General features: G+C 38.3%; 1 protein-coding gene across 1 annotated transcript in view; it reads left to right on the plus strand.

The window, feature by feature from the left end:
* The first annotated feature begins 760 nt into the window (after window positions 1-760).
* LOC128544618 (multidrug resistance-associated protein 1-like) overlaps window positions 761-21,054 on the plus strand; it is a 39,513-nt gene continuing 19,219 nt past the window's right edge. The window contains exon 1 of the mRNA XM_053514847.1: window positions 761-1,083. Within this exon, the coding sequence (XP_053370822.1) occupies window positions 1,042-1,083 (42 nt within the window). The 5' untranslated portion in view covers window positions 761-1,041. The remainder of the gene's footprint in view (window positions 1,084-21,054) is intronic.

The following is a 21,054-nucleotide window of genomic DNA, read 5'->3' on the forward strand; positions in this document are numbered from 1 at the left end:
TTTGATTTCATTTATTGTGCAGAATAAACTTCAGGCAGATACCCAAGGACTGCCACAGTTTCATTAAATTCTGTCCAGTCAGTTTTGTGTAATACCGTGACAAAATCTGGCTGGATATCATTGAGTTCTGACCAATGTACAGACAAATCCTGTCTTTTATTTACAGACATACTTCCATACTTTATTTTTACATGAATAGAACTACATTATAAATATTGCTTGGTAGAAATTGGGCAATGCCAGGGTCCTGACTGCCATGCCAATGACGTACAGTGCCATGACCTGAATTAAAATTTAGCAGATCAGCTGTAATAAAATCATCATCAGTGTTAACAAAAAAAACGAAACAGCTACAGCACCTCTTAGTGGTTCGTACAGAATATAAGCATTTCTTCCCTTTTTTAATCATGTGTGTTGAATCTGTGGTTGACATACAGATAAATGATGGGCTTTTACTGCCATCATTTCTTAAACAGGGCAATTAATCATGTACAGCAGAAATCATTACTGTCATGTTCCCGTCTCGTTGAAGACCTTCTGGGAGAAAAGCGTTTGTGGTGAGGAGACTTCATGAATGAGAAAGAGAAACAAACAGTGAAAAAAATATTTGGGGGAAATTTGTCAGATCTTCTCGTTAAGGACTTCCCGGGAGGACAGTGTGTGTGGGCGGGTGTTGAGGTCACTGCTGGCATGAGAAAGAGAAACTTAGAGTGAGAAAGTGTGTGGAAGTGAGAGAGATTTTGGTTACCCTCCCCTTAGATGGGAGAGAGAGAGAGAGAGAGAGAGAGCAGGGAATTAAACAGGTCGGTGCACTAACCTGCACTCCAGTGTGTACTCGAGTTGTAAGTGTGCGTGCATGTGTGTGCGTGCATGTGTGTGCGTGCATGTGTTTATGTGTTTGTGCACGCATCTGTATGAAAGACTTCACGCTGTGGGATCAGTCCTCAAACTTCAGACAAGTAGTGGAGAAGAAAACGTGACCGAGGAATAAATCCTTCCTGGGAGAAGTGGAGAAGAGTCGCAGGGAGGAAAGGAGTCTGGATGGACAAGCTCTGCAATGCCAGTGGCCTGGACCCATTCTGGGTGAGTTTGTGTGTGTGTGTGTGTGTGTGTGTGTGAGAGAGAGAGATAGGGAAATGTGCATTAACCTCTGATCATTCATACCTGGTAAGAGAGAATGGATAAACAGTACTATATTTAACACAGTACAAGGTTGGGACGAATAAAGTAATATATTTTTTCAAATATATTATAATCTATATTGCCATATATAAACATAATCTCAGTTCATTCAATGCAAGTGTTCTATTGCTTAATGACTATCCAGATTCCCTTAATAAAAAGTCATGCAAATGTATTTAGTCTTGTTCAGCTTTTCCTTTGATTTACGGAGAAATAAATGAATAGTAAGCAGTGTTCTACTTGTCAGGTGATTTGGTTTGAAGGGAAGCACTGTGGTGCAGTTCCCGGGTCAGTACTGTTCTCTGTACATCTGGGTGAGGTTCCTACTGGTTCCCAAGTTTCACCTCCACAACATTCACAGTCTGGATTGTCTGGTGATGCCTAAGTATGTGAGTGTGTGCTGTACCTGTATATGGCATTGTGAAGTGGGACAGACTGGGGTTCCAGCCAGGGTGTATCCTCACATCATTCCCAGTAGATTCAGATTCAGATTTCTTTTTGTCACATTATGCACACAGTATAAAGTGAAATGCTTGTACGACTATTAAAAATAATAATACAATAAAATTCAAGTAAAAAATATCAAATAAGAATATAATGATTAAAATGATACAAATATAGAAGATTTTTTAGCATCATAATTTACGCCAATTTATATATATAGATAGAAACATTTACATTATATTTAGGCATTTGGCAGACCCTCTTATCCAGAGCGACTTAGATTTTTATCTCATTACACATCTGAGCAGTTGAGGGTTAAGGGCCCAACAGTGGCAACTTGGTGGTTGTGAGGTTTGAACCTGGGATCTTCTGAACCGTAGTCCAATGCCTTAACCACTGAGCTACCCCTAGATACAAGGCAGCATGGTGGCGTAGTGGTGAGCACTGTGGCCTTGCACCTTCAGGGTCCAGGATCAATTCCAGCCTCAGGGTCTGTGTGCATGGAGTTTGCATGTTCTCCCCGTGATTGGAGGGTTTTCTCTGGATACTCTGATTCCCTCCCACAGTCCAAAGACATGCAGATTAGGCTAAATTTAAAATTCTTTTTTTTTTAAATGTTAAATTTTGCCTGGATGAATAACGGCAATAGGAATCACCATTGGCCTCCAGGTCGCTAGTTGGACTGCAGAGGTTTCTATAGATGGATGGATGGAGATAGATACATACTGTACATTCTCTATTGATCCCAAGGGAAATTCCATGAATGAATTAATAAATTGCTTTCAAGTTCTATTGTCTCCTTTAAACCTCTCTGAGAAGACATTAAACGTGATTAAAACAACTTATTAAATTTTACACATTACAATACAGCACGAAAAAACTCATTACAGGACCCTAATAAATATTTTATTTCCAAATTGATGTGTTTATTCTGGCAGGATAGATTATGCATCGTATTAATGCTCCATGGTGAAGTGTTGGTCAAACTGGTTTTACTCGTTTGTTTATTGCTGGTATTATGTTTGATTTAAGAAGGCTGTAGTCTGAGAAACTGAAAGTTTTGATCCTTTTTCAAGCATATAAATTGCACAAATTGTCGAAATACACAAATGCAATGATTTTATAGTTTAATTCCTTCTAAAACTGCATAATGTTTTTCTTTTTTATTTTATTTTTTTAATACTGGCTTTTATCACATGCCTACTGTATTAGGCCAAATTTAAGATTCTCAGGCTAGTCTCACGGTTTATCAGGTTTGCTAGTCATAGGGTTAGTTATTAGAGTTATATCAGCTTCAAAAACATTAATTTGAGAAAAGTTGTTTTTGTTCCCTTAGGGGATAGAAAATAAAACATTTTATCGCAGAATAACATTCCTGTAGGAGATAAGGTTGCTAATGTCACTAAAGAAGTCGGGAAATATCACAATGTTTTTCTCCGATCCTGAGAAGTTAGCGTTCGGCTAATCAAAGACCACCGAGGTCGGTAGTGTAGCGTGCAGAGCAGGCGAAGACACATGTGCGCGCGCTCCCTCACCTTATCTCACCTCACGCCGCGCAGGTTACGACACGCTCAACGCCGTGTGTTCCTTAGCAAAGACACGCATTTTAAGTTTATTTGTTTAATAAAAAAACTGAGAGATTTAAAGAACGTGAAAGAAAAGGGTTTTAAGAGAGAAATGGACAGAAACCCTGAACTATACGTTTAATACATGATTTTTTGGTACAAAAAATCTTTATATCTTTATATCTCATTATTTCCACTTAATATCTTTATTTCAAGTTTTTTGACATTATTTCGATGAAGACTATCAATAAAACGTATTTATGAAATATATCAACATATGGATATTATTTCATATGTTTATAGTGTCTTCTGATTCTTATTTCCAAGTGCTTATAAGCAGCTCTTGTATGGCCTAGTCTGATCGGAATCATATTATTTCATATATATCTACTAATAGTAAGTATTTATTTGTATAATATTATTTATATTGAATCATAGTATTTATTATATTCATATTAGTCATATTATTTATTAGATTTATAATCATTCTTAATCATATTTATTTATTATATTATTTATTCATATCATAATATTTATATGGAATCATATTATGTAATATTTTATATTATTTCATATACTTCCTGTATCCTAACTTGTAATGTAAAGCATACTTTACATTATTTAGCTTATAATTCCTATTATTATTATTATTATTATTATTATTATTGTTGTTGTTGTTGTTTTTTGTTTTTTTTTACCAAATTTACCTAAGAATTATTTTTTATTTATTATTATTATTATTATTATTATTATTATTATTATTATTATTATTTTATGTTATTTAGCTTATAATTCCTGTTTCTTATGATTATAGTAGTAACTAAGCTGGATATTGCTTTGTGAAATTCAGTAAACCAAACACATCTATTAATTAGTAATTCAGTTTAAAACAGTCCTGTACAGGACAAAAATAGTACAAGGCCTGTACCAAAAGTAATGCAAAAGTATGCATAGTTTATTATTATTATTATTATTATTATTATTATTATTATAAACGGATGTAGGTTGCTCCCATTGCACATTGTGGTGGACTTCACTTCCAATCAAAAGTTTGGACACATTGTCTAACTCCATGGTCTTTTCTGATTTTTATTTCTTTCTACACTGTAAAACAACACTGAAGGCGTTTCTCTAAAACACACAATAATCTCCTCTGAACAGTTGATATCGAGATGTTTATCTGCTACTTCTGCTCTGTAAAGCTTCATAACGGCTCTAATCTGAGGTTCTGTTTGTTAATTGGTGATTTCTGAGGCTGGTGACTCTAAATAAACTTCTCCTCTGCAGCAGAGCTCAGTTTTGGTCTTCATAAGAGACAGTTTCATCATGGAGCTTGATGGGTTTTACAAACACACTCGATAACAATACTGTTCTTGTAAGAGCTATTTCTGACCTTCAAGTCTTAAAATAACAATAACAATTACTTAATTATCTAAATCCATGTGTTCTATCTGCTGTATTGTTCTTGGATATAGAAAATGAATCACAAAACTTAGAAGGTGTGTCCAAACTTTTGACAGGTACTGTATGTCTGTTAATAAAATAATGGTTATACGCACTTTTCCATTTACAGCCCTCGTACAGTTGCCCTCGTCCAATGTTGGAATTCTGTCAGTGATGTATAAGAAGTGGAAAATGACATCATAAATTGATAATACTGAATGTTGTAAAGGTGAAAAAGTTCTTTGTGTATTTTTCCCCCACACCTTGCAGTTTATCGCTTCTGTAGTAATGAACCATGTTTGAATAAACCAAACACACAGAGATGAGGAAAGAGATGTGACTAGACAGGACAGGTCTAGTCCTGGCGAATAAAGGACAGATTGTCTGGTGTCTAAAGTGGGCATCCTATCACTAGTCAGGAGTAGTATTTCAGTTCTGCTGTGTATGTGTGTGTGTGTGTGTGTGTGTGTGTCTTATTCCAGTAAATGATTTTTCAGCTTTAAACCAGTAAGTCATCGTCCCATTCTACCATTCGCTGGAAGGGAATCTCATAGACTCTACTGCTCATGTGGTTAAAGAACATACACAAACTCAATGTTTATCCATTCAGCTAATACTACGGTGCATTGCAAAAGTTTTTACACCCCCTGACATTTTCCAAATTTTGTCACATTACAACCACAAACATAAATATATTTTATTGGCATATTTTATGTGACAGACCAACATAAAATTGTTGGTGCGTCTCTACCAGCTTTGCACATCTATAGAGTAAAACTTTTGCCCATTCTTCTTTGCAAAATACTTCAAGCTGAGTGAGATTGGATGGAGAGCGTCTGTGATCAGTGATTTTCGAGTCTCGTCCCAGATGGGCCCATGTGGGCCTTGCTAACACATGAATATGCTTTGATCTAAACCATTCTACACCATCCAAACCATTGATCTTAAAAAGGCAGAAGTGACTCAGTGTATTAAGGCTCTGAGTTACTGATCAGAGGGTCGGCGGTTCGAGCTCTGCCAGATTACTGTGGTTGAAGCCTTAACCCTGTCTGTTCCTGGGGCGCCATAAAAACTACATGTACAGCAATGTATGTATGATGAATAGAGGCTGATCTTGTTCCACTGTAGTTCTGGCTGTACGGTATGTTTAGGGTTGGAAGGTGAACCTCCGCCCCAGTCTTAAGTCTTTTGCAGACTCTGTATTTGGCTCCATCTATCTTTCCATCAACTTTGACCAGCTTACATGTCCCTGCTAAAGAAAAGCATCTCCACAACATGATGTTGCCACCACCATGCACAGTGTTAGTTTTCTGACACACATAGCGTTTTGCATATAGGTGAAAAAGTTTATCTTACCAGAGCACCTTCTTCCACATGTGTACTACATCCACCACATGGATTGTCACAAACTGCAACCAGACTTTCTTCCAACAATGGTTTTCTTCAATCACTTTTCCATAAAGGCCAGACTTGTGGAGTGCAGTACTAATAGCCCTAGATTCTCCCACCTGAGCTGTAGATCTCTGCAGCTTCTCCAATGGTTGCCTTGGCTGCTTCTCTGATTAATGCTCTTCTCACCCGGCCTGTCAGTTTAGGTGAATGGACATGTCTTGGTAGGTTCGCAGTTGTGCCGTTCTCTTTCCCAATAATTATTTAAGTTTGTATGGAAAGTGAATGTGTATGAATCGAAATGGTCAGATAGTCCCTGGTGAGCAAGCCGAGGGCGACAGTGGCAAGGAAAAACTCCCTGAGATGGTAATAGGAAGGAACCTTGAGAGGAACCAGACTCAACAGGGAACCCATTCTCATCTGGGTGAAACAGAGAGCAGGACACGAGACGCATCCCAAAGAGACACACGGGGCATCCATGTGACGAGATCTTCAGCCAGAAGCGGGGCACCAGGATGGGTCAGACAGGTCCGGAGGGCAGAGGGAGTCTGGATCACTGGCAGCTCAGGAACGACATGTGTAGCTCGACAGAGAGAGAGGGAAGAGAAAGGGGGGGAGAGAGAACAGGAGAGGGAAGAGCAGAAGAGAAGAGATAACAGTTAGGTCTGGTCACAGTCACACAATGTATAATGTGAATGTATATTAACTGTAGAGTGCAAGCAGAGACTCCGGCAGGACTAACTATGACAGCATAACTAAAAGGGAGAGCCAGAAGGAAACACAAACATGACGGGGAACTGAGATGTAAAGCAAACAATCACCTCACCGTCAGCAAACCTGAGTGATCAATGAGAGTGAGGAAGACAGCATCCAAACATACCAGTTCACCATAATACTCTACGTCCATGAGTCCCCCAGATCTGCTCCTTTACCTATGGCAAATCTATTTATAAAAATGCTTGGCTAAATAAATAGGTTTTTAGCCTGGACTTAAACACTGAGACTGTGTCTGAGTCCCGAACACTATTTGGAAGACTATTCCATAATTTTGGGGCTTTGTAAGGAAAAGCTCTGCCCCCAGCTGTATTTTTCATAATACGCGGTACTGACAAGCAGCCTGCATCCTTTGATCGAAGTAGGCGTGGCGGATCGTAAGACATATCGAAATTTCACAGGGAGCCAATGGAGTGAAGATAAGATAGGTGTGATGTGCTCATATCTTCTGGTTCTAGTGAGGACTCTCGCTGCTGCATTCTGGACTAACTGAAGCTTGTTTATGCACCTACTGTAGTTGAACAACCAGACAGTAAGGCGTTACAATAGTCCAACCTAAAGGGGGTTAAAAGCATGAACTAGTTTTTTTGCATCGTTTAGCGACAATATATTTCTTAATTTGGCAATATTTCTGAGGTGAAAGAATGCTATCCTGGTAATATTATCTATATGAGCTTCAAATGAAAGGCTGGAATCTATAATTACATCGAGGCCAGCTGTTTTTTTCTCATCTGGATATCAGCAGCTGACAGGGGTCGAGGTCAGGTTTCTTAATTATCAGTTTAATAACTGCTAATTTAAAAGATTTTGGAACATAACCAATGCTAAGTGAAGAATTAATTATTCTCAACAGGGGTTCTGTTATTGCTGGTACTATCTGTTTGAGAAAATGTGTAGGATCTAATATACAAGTTGGTGAATTTGCAGAAGAGATGAGTGAAATCAGTTCATTCTCTTCAAGGGGAGTAGAGTAATCTAGGTTCCGATCCGACATGGTTAGTTTAACATCTGCATCAGACAATTACATTGTCCGGTTTCAAAGCCTCAATTTTATGCCTGATATTTAGTTAATCCTGAACTTATAATACAAACACGCCAACTATGTTAGTCTTTGTAGAAGAAGCTTGCTGTGTACGAGAACGCTGTATTAGTGTTTGATGAGTGATGAGATACTAACAGTCTCATCCGTAGCGCACTCAGCTTTTCGGACCCCGGACTGTAGAGCTCCAGCTTTGGCACGGAGAGGTGTCTGTGTCACGGCCGAACGTGTCGTCATGTCGGTTGAAGGAGGAAATGTCGTTTGCACGTGTCTGTTTGTTGTGTAATTTAGATTTTACAAGTTTTATGTCCAAGTCAGCAGAACTGGAGGAGCTGGAGAGTGCGTGGTTGTGCTCCAGTCCAAAATAAGTCCTGAAAGGAAGGAAGAAGGAGGAATAGTCTCTCATCTTTCACCCACCCTTCCTTCCTATGTTAGTATATACTGTAGTGTAATTTTAGTCATGTTAAGTATCTAAGTACTTTGTGTGTGTTTATGATCATGTTCCAGAAGCCAGCCCTTTTGTAACTTCAGGTTTTTAATTGAATGAGTCAGATTTGTTTGAAGAATTTGCTGATATTCACTGGAAGACATCCATCCATGTATCTGTGCCATGCTTTTTTTTCTTCTTTTTTTTTAACTTTTGGCTGCCGCTAATCCTACATACACGTGATACATGTGCATAGCCGCGGGAAGTAGGGGTGCTGAGCGTGCTGCATCAAGGCACCGCACCCATACAGCTGATTTATGTATTGCATTGATGTTATATTATAGAAGAATAATAATAATTAAGTAACTAGATAAAGTATTCGCCATGTTCCCGTCTAAAAACTTTCCTGCTAAGACTTTTAAATAAGGGAGATTGAGTGCTTATCATGTAAGTGCATCGTGTATATCATCGTGTGCATGAGTTTATATTACGGACACGCATGGTTTATTGAACTGAAATTGGAGCACAGCCAGAACAGTAAATAACGTGAGTATAGAACTGTGAGTCGTGTTCATCTCCAGGTGTTTATGAAAAGCATAATGACTAAACACTGTTTCATGCAGAATCGTTCATGCAACGTTCACTTGGCCTGCCTGATTTGCTAAAGGGCATTTCTTTCCTCGTGGGATTAGAGCGTAACCAGGAAGTCGTGACAGGTCACATAGAAGCTCTTAACCTCCATTCATTCCAGATTGAGTTTTGACAGGAGAAATAATTAAAAGCCCGTAGATCCTTCGTATAAAGCCTTTGCCAATTGCGGTTACATGATATCTCGTGTTTTCAGCTTGCTCGTACGCAAAACCATGACAACACGTCCAAAATCCAAAGCGCATGACGGCGTGCCGAAGCATGTAGGATGCTCCTTCCGTGACTGGAACGCGGCAGAAAAATCGTTGTCAAGTCAAGTCAAGTCCACTATAATTTATGATATAATACAGAAAATGCATTTCCAGGAATCAAGAGACACACGACAAAATTCAAGACAAGACGACACACGTGCAACATAAAAGTTTTACTGTTGCGTTATGCCGACCTGCACTCGACTAGACCCCGTTGCATCCTGAAACAAGATTCAACAAGCAGCGAGATTAACTAGACAATAAACCTTTGATCTAATATACATGCACACAGCGAACTAGAAATGCTACTGTAATCAGCAGGAACCTTTCCAGAAAATCAGGCATGTTAAGTTAACATTCTAGCTCTAGTATTTTTTCCTTTGTTTCCTTAAACATTCACAACAATTAACTGACCTGCCTAATATTGTGTCACCAAACAGCTCTGAACTCTGAGCCAATTGTCTGGCACAAAGGTGTTAGCAGCAGATCCTTTAAGTCCTGTACGTTGCTGTAAGGTGAGGTGTTCATGTATCAGACCTGTTCGTCCAGCACAACACACAGATGCCTAATAAGGTTCAGATCTGGGGAATGTGGGGGCCACGTCAACACCTTGAACTCTTTGTTGTGTTCCTGAAACCGTTACTAAATTATTCAGCCATCAGGTGCATCACACAGTCTTCTCTTGCATGCCTTCTTCCCATCATGCATCCTGGGGTTATCTATTGCTTCTATTGAGGAGCACGCACCCAGCTATCCACAGGATGTTAAAGAATCCAGGCCACTTCCTTCCATTGCTCTGTGGTCCAGTTCTGACATTGACTTACCCATTGAGCAGTGGACAAGGACAACTCTGACCACTACCTACACAGTGCAATACACAACAACAGGCAAGGCATTGTGGGTTCGGATACCTTCCTAATCACAGCCAGAAAGAACGTTTTCAGTCAATTGTACTACAGTAGCTCTTCTGCAGGATTGTCTCTTTGCTTCCCATGTGGATTAATCAGCTTTGGACGACCAAGGATAATCAATGACCAGTTCACCAGTCATACTTCCTGGGACTACTTTTGGTAGGTAATAAACTCTATATACCCCAAAAACTGCCCCATTTTTGACAGATGCTCTAACCCAGTGTTTTATCCATCACAGCCCTAGTTAAAGACTTTCAGAAACTGCCCATTTTTCCTGATTCTAGCACATCCAATAAAAAAAAAAACTGACTGTTCACTTCCTGCCTTATACTTTATATTTCACCCACTTACAGGTGTCAGTATAAGGAGATAATCATTTTCATTGATTTTACTTGTAAATGCTTTGAATAAATATGGCTATGTTAAGGGTTTTACTGCAAAAACGAGATAGATCCATTCTAACAATTTTAATTTAAGACAGTTTTGCAAAAGAAACAAGTACAATAGAAAAACAAGTACAAAAGAAATAGTACAAACTATCTAGTCACTCACTCTCACTCACTCATCTTCCATGCAGCTTTATCCTGGGGGCCTGGAGCCTATCCCAGGAGGCTTAGGGCACGAGGCGGGGTACACCCTGGACAGTGTTCCAATCCACTCCAGGGCACAAAGTTACACTAAAGGCAATTTTGGGAATAGCAATTACCCTAATCTAATCTAATCTAATCTACATTTAAACTCCATGCACACAGAGATGGGAATCGAACCCGGAACCTCAAGCTGCAAGGCAACAGTGCTAAGCTCTTGACCACCGTGCCAGTTTTGGTTATATCAATGTAAATGTTGTATTATTTTGCAAAATGCTATAAATCTATTTTTGTCATATCGGTATTGTAATATGCAGATAATTTACCCAATGGGCTCCCAAAAAACAAATAAACAAACACGATAATCCCAGTAGTACTGACTTCCTTAGTGAATACAAAATAATATCATGGTCTTTCTCCGTATGCTATATTAACCTCCCCCAAACTCTGTACTTTATTATCCTGTTGCATTGCAGCAGAACTCTGCATTCCATCGTTCCAAGACATCCCTAGTGCCCATTTTAGTTGCAAAAATGCAGCAAAGGAGTTCACCCTGCTCTTCCTAGCCAGCCCTACAGCAATCTCTGTAGCAATTTTCGGACAATCTTGATTCTTTAATTCTTACAAACGACCCATGTAAGCATAACAAAACATGAATCACCTCATTACCACGCTGTTCCCATGGAGGGGTCGCCATGGCAGACCATCTGATCCGCGCCCTGACACAACCCTCTCGTTTTATCTGGACTTGGGATCGGCACTGCATCCAGTAACTACTGTAGAGTTTGAGCACTGGGTGGGAATCAAACCAGGGCATGACATTTTATTGTCATGTTCTCAAAGTGTTATCCGTAAGGATTGTACGAGTTACCCATGGTGCATTGCAGCCGGGTTTGAATGGATTTAACTCGTTTGCTAATGTAACATTCCCAGAAGTGTGTAATGAAACAAAGTGCTGGTGGAGTGCACTGAAGTGTGAGGTGGAGGTGGAGGGAGATCAGGTACTGTATCAACAAGCTCGCATATTGAATTACGGTTTAACTCGCGCCATCATGGTCACCTAAGAGATCATTTATATCATTTATTTAATAACCCTCATAGTAATAAGAGAACTGTGGGACATAGTGTGCTGAGTCAGTATGTGATTTAATCCTAAATTACACAACACCATTTCAAGCTGGCTTAACAATTACATACATTTACATTTAGTCATTTTGGCAGACGCTCTTATCCAGAGCGACTTACATTTTTATCTCATTACACATCTGAGCAGTTGAGGGTTAAGGGCCTTGCTCAAGGGCCCAACAGTGGCAACTTGGTGGTTGTGGGGTTTGAACCTGGGATCAACAATTAGTACATGCAATTCAAGGTTCCATGAAGTATTCCGATTGGTTTTCATTACCGGGGAACTCATCATGCCTAGGAGCCGTAAACATGTTAGAATGAATGTGTGGGTGTAACTCAGCCTTTGTTTTTGGAAAAGTTTGGTTTTCCCCGGTAATTCTCCAGCAAATAATGAAACCACCTTTGGGACTGTTGCATTTTGACCTGAAATACCTTTTTTTAATATACATATACAGTGCCTTGCATTTATGAAAATAAAAATAAAAAACCTCGGACGTTTCCCCCTTGAGTTTTTCCACATATGTTTAAAAAATTTAGTTACTGCTTAAAATTTTTTTTGAAATCCATTTATCGTTTTTCTTTCACTTGATGCACAATGATGTTGGTCTGTCACATAAAATCACAATAAAATACATTTACGTTTGTTGTTGTAGTGTGAGAAAATGTGGAAAAGTTCACGGGGTGTGAATACTTTTGCAAGACACTGTAGAGTCTTGATTTATATATAAAAAAACTAATACAAGCATAACAATTTATTAGATAGCTGTTGATATAAATTACACAATATATATATATATATATATATATATATCAAGCTCAAACTATTATTCGAAAATGGAAAGAGAACAGCATGACTGCAAACCGACAAAGACATGGACGTCCACCTAAACTGACAGGCCTGGCGAGGAGAACATTAATCAGAGAAGCAGCCAAGAGGCCAGTGGTACTGTAACTCTGGAGGAGCTGCATGGATCCACAGCTCAGGTGGGAGAATCTGTACACAGGACAACTAGTTGTTGTAAACTGGACTTAATGAAAGAAGTGGCACGAAGTAAGCCATCGTTAAAAGAACACCATAAGAAGTCCCGGGTGCAGTTTGTGACAAGCCATGTGGTCACTACTGTAAATGCAGTGGATTTAATTGGTTTACAAACTATTTACGAAATATAACCTGAGGTGCTAATTACTGGAGATATACAGTAATTCCAGGATATACTTGTAAGTGTAAAAGATGGAAAAGTACCATATATCCCTAGTAATATAGGATCCTGAGAGAAAAGGGAATCAGTGAAGATTCATGCGGCACGGGGAAAATAGGTCTCCATGTGAACATTAGCCGCTGGAAATATAAGACTTGATGAACTCTAGACCAGAGAAGGTTGCATAACTAGTAACACTGTTATGAGAACATAACGCCCCCCCCCACCCCCCATGCAACAAAACTGTACTAATATACTGTATATGAATGTTGGAATATAGGACATTTGAGAAGATAAGGCTTTAAAAAAAAAATTTATATTTCCCCGAGGATATACAGTACAGCCTTGGGAATACTGGGAGCTAGAGACCTATTATGTTGGGAAATTTTTTTTTTAGGAATTATAGACCATGGGAACATAGAGATATTGAGATATAGGGTATTGTGAATACTGTGGGATCCCTAGGTATATGAAGCCCTGGGTTCATATAACCATGGGAAAATAGGATTGGGGGAACATGGACCTGGAAATTGAGAACAGGAATATGCAATTATGGGAATATAAGACCTCAACAAAAGGTCCTGGGAACATATGGGCTTGGAAAGAGAGCCATCACATTTTACACATTTTTCACATTTTTCCATGTCACTCCAACCTCCTGCATCAAGTCCTCCTCAACCACATCCGTAAACCTACTCTTGGGCCTTTTTAATCTCCAAAATACAATAAAATGAAATATAGTACCATAGGGTATACACTGTATATAATTTGCCATACTACACCAGAGACGTACTTTTGTCAGCACAATTGTCCTATTAAAACAAATATGAACATAAATTTGACCCTTTCAAATATTTAAAATAAAGTGTATACATAAAGAAATGTTTATTAAATTTTGTCCAGACAGTTTTGCGAGATGCTGTGACAAAATCTGGCTGGACAGACATACAGACATACAGACAGACAGAATATTTTTTTGGTTTCTGCTGCTCCAAATATATGAAACGTAAAGATATCACTGAAAAAGCAATTCTGACCAATGTACAGACACAACCTTTCTTTGGTTAATACTGTACAAACTAATATTTTATTGCTAAGGAAAAAAAGTGATTTGCTTTCAATGTTTGTAACTTTTTCGATAAGCGTCAGCGAGTCCGTTTGAACACAAGCACAAACCCCAAGTTGAAGTACTGTACCTAATCAGAGACCTCATTTTTTTCAGCACAGTCGTCAACAAATGTACATTAGGATGTGAAATAATAGCCGGAAATAAACTCTGTATAAATATAAAGAGAATGTCTACGGTTGGTGACAGGAGTGAGGGGAAAAAAAAGAGTGCTTTCACACACACACACACACACACACACACACACACACACACACACACACACACACAAACATGACTTCAGGAAAAGGAAAACTTGGAAATGTTTTAATACTAAATTTATTGCTATACATTACGTATTGATATACATGATAGTATTATGATATTATACAGTACATTATATAATATATATATATATGATATATAACATGATATGATTATATTATTAATGTTATATTAAGAATAACTAATTTACATTTTTTTCGAACTGTATTTACATTATTGCTGACTTTTCTTTCAGATTCAGATTAATAAATTGTCCGATTATTTTTATTTATTTATTTATTTTCCTAGAACGACTGTACTGCATGAGTTCACCAGAGGGACAACCCATGTTAGATGTTTTGGAGATAAAGTCAGAGAGGCCAGATTGAGGTGGTTTGGATATGTTCAGAGGAGAGATGGTGAATATATCAGTTGAGGTTGGAACTGCCAGGCAGGAGGTCTAGAGGAAGACCAAAGAGGAGATTTATGGATGCAGTGAGAGAGGACATGAAGTTAGTTGGTGTGAGAGAAGAGGATGCAGAGGATAGGGTTAGATGGAGGCAGATGATTCGCTGTGGCGACCCCTGAAAGGGAACAGCCGAAAGACAAAGAAGAAGAACTGCACTGTCATTAGTATAAAGCTAGATACATTATCTATAATGTCAGGTTATTAGTTTGTTGTTATTAGTCTTTACTACTGGCTTTACTCATTACAAGAATTTCCCAGAACCTCAATATAGGAGCACAGAAACACCCCTAATGTTATGTTTGAAAGGTTGTTCACAGTGTTTGTTTTTGGACTTCTGGGTAAAAATACGTCTCCTTCTCTTGTCTTGTAGACTGTTAAATAACACCATAATGAGAGCAGTTATGTAAAGTTCCATTCTGCTTTATCATGAACAGCAATCTCGTTTTAGCCAAGATTGTGTGACTGTGTGTGTGTTGCGTGTGTGTGTAAGTAAGAGAAAGAGGGTGTGTTTCCATGGCATAGCTTCAAATTGCCCTCAGACTCAAGGTCACAAAGGCTGTAATCAGTCAACAGAACAGAGATCAGGTTGTGTCAGTGTGTGCAAAAAGAAGATATATATATATATATATATATATATATATATATATAGTTTGCCTCTTTTAATTTTTAAAACATTTGCATAACAAATGATTCTTTTATGCTAACGGAATTGAGAAATCCTCTGCAGAAATGGGTGTGCGTGTGTCTTCTTAAACACTGTTCACACGTATAATACTTTTATAGATGACCGTGAGAAAGAGATCTGGTAGTGTTTATTCGCTAATACATACAGTATCGCTTTGTATTGATCACAGGCTGACTCGAGACAGCTAGCTATTAGCATTCATATAGTTTGCTTTATCTTAAGAAACAGAGACAGCTGGTGTAATTTAGCCTTAGATAATGATGGCAACGTTTCTTGAGGCATTTATTTACCATCAGAATGTATGCATATTTCATTTTGTACATAACCTCGTTTTATTTGAATGGTTTATAAGGGTTTAAGCTAATTTAACAATAGCATTAGTACGAGTCATTGATGGTTAAAGAGCTTGTAGAAATAGTTAAAGTGTTTAAGCTAATAATAATCTTTAATATAATCAGTGATATTATTATTATTATTATTACTATTATTATTTGAGGTTGAAGCCCACGTACATGTCTGTCCCTGAACATGAGTTCATATAACCATGGCGAAATAAGATTTGGGGATCATGTAGGCCCGGAAATTAAGTACAGGAATGTGCATATTGTGTGACTCCAGCGTGTTAAAATTCACTTATACCACTTCAGCACTGTTATTTCCCTGTAAAAATATTCCGTTTATCTTTTCATATTAATATCTATTGGTGCAGGTGTTTGTTTACATTAAACAAGTAGCAGCTTGTTTTAAATTAAATTGACAAATCCGGCACATAACTGTTCATAACATCACTTTTACTCAACATGTTGACTTCTCTTATGGTGCAGATTAAACTTCAGGCAGAGATCTAAGTACTGCATAAGATTCAGTAAACTCTGTCCAGACAGTTTTGTGTGATGCTGTGACATAATCTAGCTGGACAGACATACAGACAGAAAAAGTCTGGTTTTTGATATCGTTGAGTTCTAGCGATGTACAGATAAAAATTTCATTTATCTACACCATCACAAACCTGAGTAAAGACAAGGACTAATTTGCAATACTGAACCAGAGACTTAACTTAGCAGCATAATTGCCCTTTTAAAACAAATACAGACATACCTTTGAACATTTAGGATGTGAAATAATTGCCAGAAATTAGCTCTCCAGTTGGCGACAGGAGTGAAAAAAAAAATAAATTTGTAATTGCTTTTACAGTAAACAGACTCAGATGTCATGTGACATGTGGCAGTGCTACTACATGCCAATGCGTATGTCTGTGGGTGTTCATGTGTTATGCAACTTCAGACTTCAGGTGTTTTAAAGGTCCCGAGTTTAACAGTTAACAGCCCTCTGGGTATAAACTAAAGAAAACCTGTGCTGAAGCGATGCCGTGTTCAAAGGCAGAGGAGTCGATTTGTATAGATTTAATGCTGCAGCTTTACACCTACCCACACACACACACACACACAAAGTTTCCTTGAAGTGAACCTAAGGCCTAAAGCAAACATTTAAAATGTTTGAAATGCCATTCAGAAGATACATATTTTCCTTTAAAGGGCAGCAAATACTGGAACGAGAGGTGAGACGTGCACGAGCATGCCTGGAGAGTGAAGTTGTGACAGTTTTTCCCATGAGTCAACGAGCACAGGTTAATAAAATAAAGACTGCAGTATTGGCCAGTTAGAGACACGGATCGTTAGATATATATACAGGTTTCATGTCGTGAGTAATATTTATTTCGATTGTCCTGGAATTCAATCTGGGGATTGCCACACTTATAACAACACTGTGGGAGACTATTAAACGACTGTTTAAATATAACCACATTAAATATTAGTATTAGAGTTTGGTTTAAACAAATATGACAGAAATTCACGAGTTTATTATAATGGATAATCTTTTCATGAACTTATATGAATACCACAGTGTGTAATACTGCGAATGTGATTATACTGTTAAATTATTATAATTATCTTTAAAAAGTGATCATACAGTGTTTCTAAAAAATAATAATAATAATAACAATAATAATAATAACAATAATAATAATAATAATAATAATAATAATAATATTCATCATCATCATCGTTTAAAAGTTAGTAACACCTCCTGTAATTTTATGTTTTTTCTCATCCCATCGTAGCGAGTCTCAATATGAGGCAAATACAATCAGGCGTAGAGCAACATATACATTTTTCACCATCACATTATTTATTTAACCGAAATGAAACCAAAAAATATTAAAAACATGCAGAAGAGGGTGAGTTGCAGCTCTCTAAAGCAGAGGTTTTGGCAGTTCACTGGTCTGGCGAATTCAGGAGTGTGTTAACACAATGCCAAGAGGGAAAGACACAGGACATGGTCATTAGAGAAGCAATTATTGCATCAATCTGAAAAGGGTTATAAAACTATTTCCAATGAAGAGTGTAACGATCTAGAGTAAGAAGGACTATTCACAAGTGGAAAGCATTCAAGACAGTCGCCAATCTTATCAGGAGTCCCAGCACATTCACTGCAAGGTGAGCAATGCTCAGAGAAAATAAAAATCCAAGAGCTACACCTCAGTGTTACAATCTATGACAGCACAATTAGAAGAAGACTGAACAAGTATGGTTTGTTTGGAAGGGTTGTTTGGAAACGAGTTTAAACCCTTCACTTACATCTATAAGTTATCCATGCCTCGTACACGTCACGTAAGAGTTTTACTTTTTTTCTATAGGAAAGAAGGACAACCATTTTGCGCCCCTTTAAAGCACAAATAAACAACAAATGCAACTTAAATGCTGATTGATGATATTCTTCTTGGAAAAGGCGATCAAACAAATAATGTAAACAATATAATTGTGACAGTTACACTTCATGTTCATTAAACACCTTAATCTGCTTCAAGCAGAGTAACAACCTTATGTACCGGTCTTTCAAGCAATATTGTTTTAGTTTTGCGTTTCCTCCTTTTGGCAAACATGGTGTCACTAACCAGTAATTTCAGTTTTCTCACCTTATCATCTGGCCCCAGGATAGACTTCGGTGATTCTAGCCAGTTTCCATTCGTTACGTGGTGCCTGATCATTATCTAGAAGGACAATGTCATTGACTTTTGAGGCCCTTTCTGTTCTTGTATCACTTTTGTCTTTTTTGCAATTTCAAAAGATATTCTTGTCTCTATCAAGTCCAAAACTCCTTAGCCAAATAATGCACGCCACCTCTTTTGAAGATAAAGATCTTCTCTGCCAAAATGTCCAGGTGGGGATAGAAGGATTGTTGACTTTATTGTAAGCATGTGGTTTGGAGTTAAAGGTTCAGGTCTAGATGGATCATTCAGATGTTTAGTGGTAAGTGGTCTGCCGTTAATAACGGCCATAAGCTCATACAGAAATGTCCTTAGGGAGTTGCTGCCAAGCCTTTGCCATGACTGGTCGAGGATAGCAGTAACACTTCTTATGGTTCCCAGACACCACCCATATGACTTGCTGTTTGGGGGTTTAAAAGAAATTCTCACCCTAGAACCTTTACTTTTTCACCTGTTCCTTTCATGAGTTCTGTAAACTTGCACCGACAAAATTGGTTCCTTGGTTACATCTTGGCTTACAAGCATTTCCTCTTATGGCAATTAATGCTCTTAACGCATGAGAAATGCATCAGTTGCCATGTCATCAATAACCTCTATGGACATGGACAGGTAAATGAGACCGTATCTTTTGAGATCCTTCCTTTCTTCCTTCTTTCACATAGGTTGGACCAAAGAAACTTTTGTCCTATGAATCAGTTCGAGGTCTTGAGTTGTTATGCAGTCAAACCTCAAAATCATGATCTGCTGGGTTGTCCTCAGAAGCAACATAAGCCCATTAATCAGGCTTTGTACTTGACTTAATACTCTGTGTGTGGTTGGATACAAATATTTGAAATCATCTAGCATCATTGTTTACAGTATGTACCTGAGAACAACTGTAGAATCTGTCCAGAACTTCTGCAGATCTTGGATTTCAATCTCATTATGGAGCATGTCGCTGGTTCGAACTGCAACAAATGCAGCATAGAGGTCAAGTCTTGGTATAGTTGTGACTTTAGTTGGTGAAACAATAGACTTTAGTTGGTGAAACAATGGTCCCAGTCAACAATGTACTTATCTGTATCCAGAGAAACTAGTATCTGCAAAATGTTGAAGCTCATACCATTTGAGGTTGCTGAAACTGTGAGGTAAGAAGCATCTTTTGAGTTGCATTTCAGACTGGGTCTTGCTGAAAGGTCTCTGATCCAGGATTCCCACTGAGGTCTTAAGTTTTCTGGAAGTTCCTCGTCCCATCCAGTCTTCTCTTTGCACCTGTTCTGGAGTATTTATTTGCCTAAAAGTACGTACAAAGGATGCAATGATACCAGAGGCCAGACAGGGATTACCATGGCCAACAATACTCCATCCAAGGTCTGTACGCTGTGAAAACAGACCTTGTACCCAATGAGCAGACCCACTTCACAGTCCTGCAGAGGTGCAATCTCTTCTTGCAGTTACTCTAAGTGGGGGCGAGCTTTTGCAGTTTCATTTGTTGGTATATGAGTTCTGTAGCCTGAAATAAAGTCCCATGTGTAAACTTGTTGTGAGGAAGTTAACTTTTTGGCATAGATGCCACAGACCTGTAGGTGATCTAGTCTTGAGGTCATTGTAGGAAGCTTGAGCTTGATTTGTTCTTTATTTGCTTCCAAGGTTCCTGCTACTTCACTCAGAATAAAGGTTGTGTCGCTTTAAAAATCCAACAGCACATATACAGTACAAGGATTTCTTGTGTTGGCTGAGTTGTGGATGTAATCGTTTTTTTATAGTTCTCTTGACTTGTACTTGGCCTTTCTTCACTCAGATTTGGTTTAGCTTGTGTTTTTTTTCCCCTTCTATCTCTCTCCTAGTCCAGATAGGTTTGGTGCCACTTGAGGCACAGTTCACAAGTGCTCCAACCATAACAGCTCTATGAGTGGTGACCAAACTAGAGACAACCAAAGCATAGATTTTCAGCTTGAAGATATTTAATTCTGTCTGAAACTGCCCTCTCCATGAACTTCCCACCATTGTGCAAGGTACCGTATGCCAAGTCTTCTTACAGAAAATGCATGTTAGGTTAATCTTTTGACTAGACCCTGTGCTCAGTGTCTTTGCTCTAGAGCTTTGTTGACTTTGAAACTTTGTTTTTTCCTGCTCCACTTTGTCTCAGTGACTGCAGCGATGTGACTGGGATGTTGCAGCCAATTTTTGCTTCCTTTGATAGCATTAAACATAACGAATTGATTAAAAGAGGGGAATTGTTTTTTCTCCTCTTTAATTCAACAATCTTCTGGTTCCATCTCGCTGTTAGTCAATCTGATAAAAATAAAAATAAAAATAATTGTTCTGTTTTCATTACAGTCATTTAGGATTTCCAAAGCCTTAATGTGGACCATGGCAGCGTCATAACTATGGCGAAAATCAACTAATTCTCCGAGTTCAAAGCTGTCCTTGGCTCCTATCCTGGGCCATTCTTCATGACAGTTACACAGTCTTGTATTAGCGAAGGCTCAAAAATCACAATGAACTGAAGCAATGTT

The sequence above is a fragment of the Clarias gariepinus genome, chromosome 16, assembly GCF_024256425.1.
Source record: "Clarias gariepinus isolate MV-2021 ecotype Netherlands chromosome 16, CGAR_prim_01v2, whole genome shotgun sequence".
NCBI lineage: Eukaryota > Metazoa > Chordata > Actinopteri > Siluriformes > Clariidae > Clarias > Clarias gariepinus.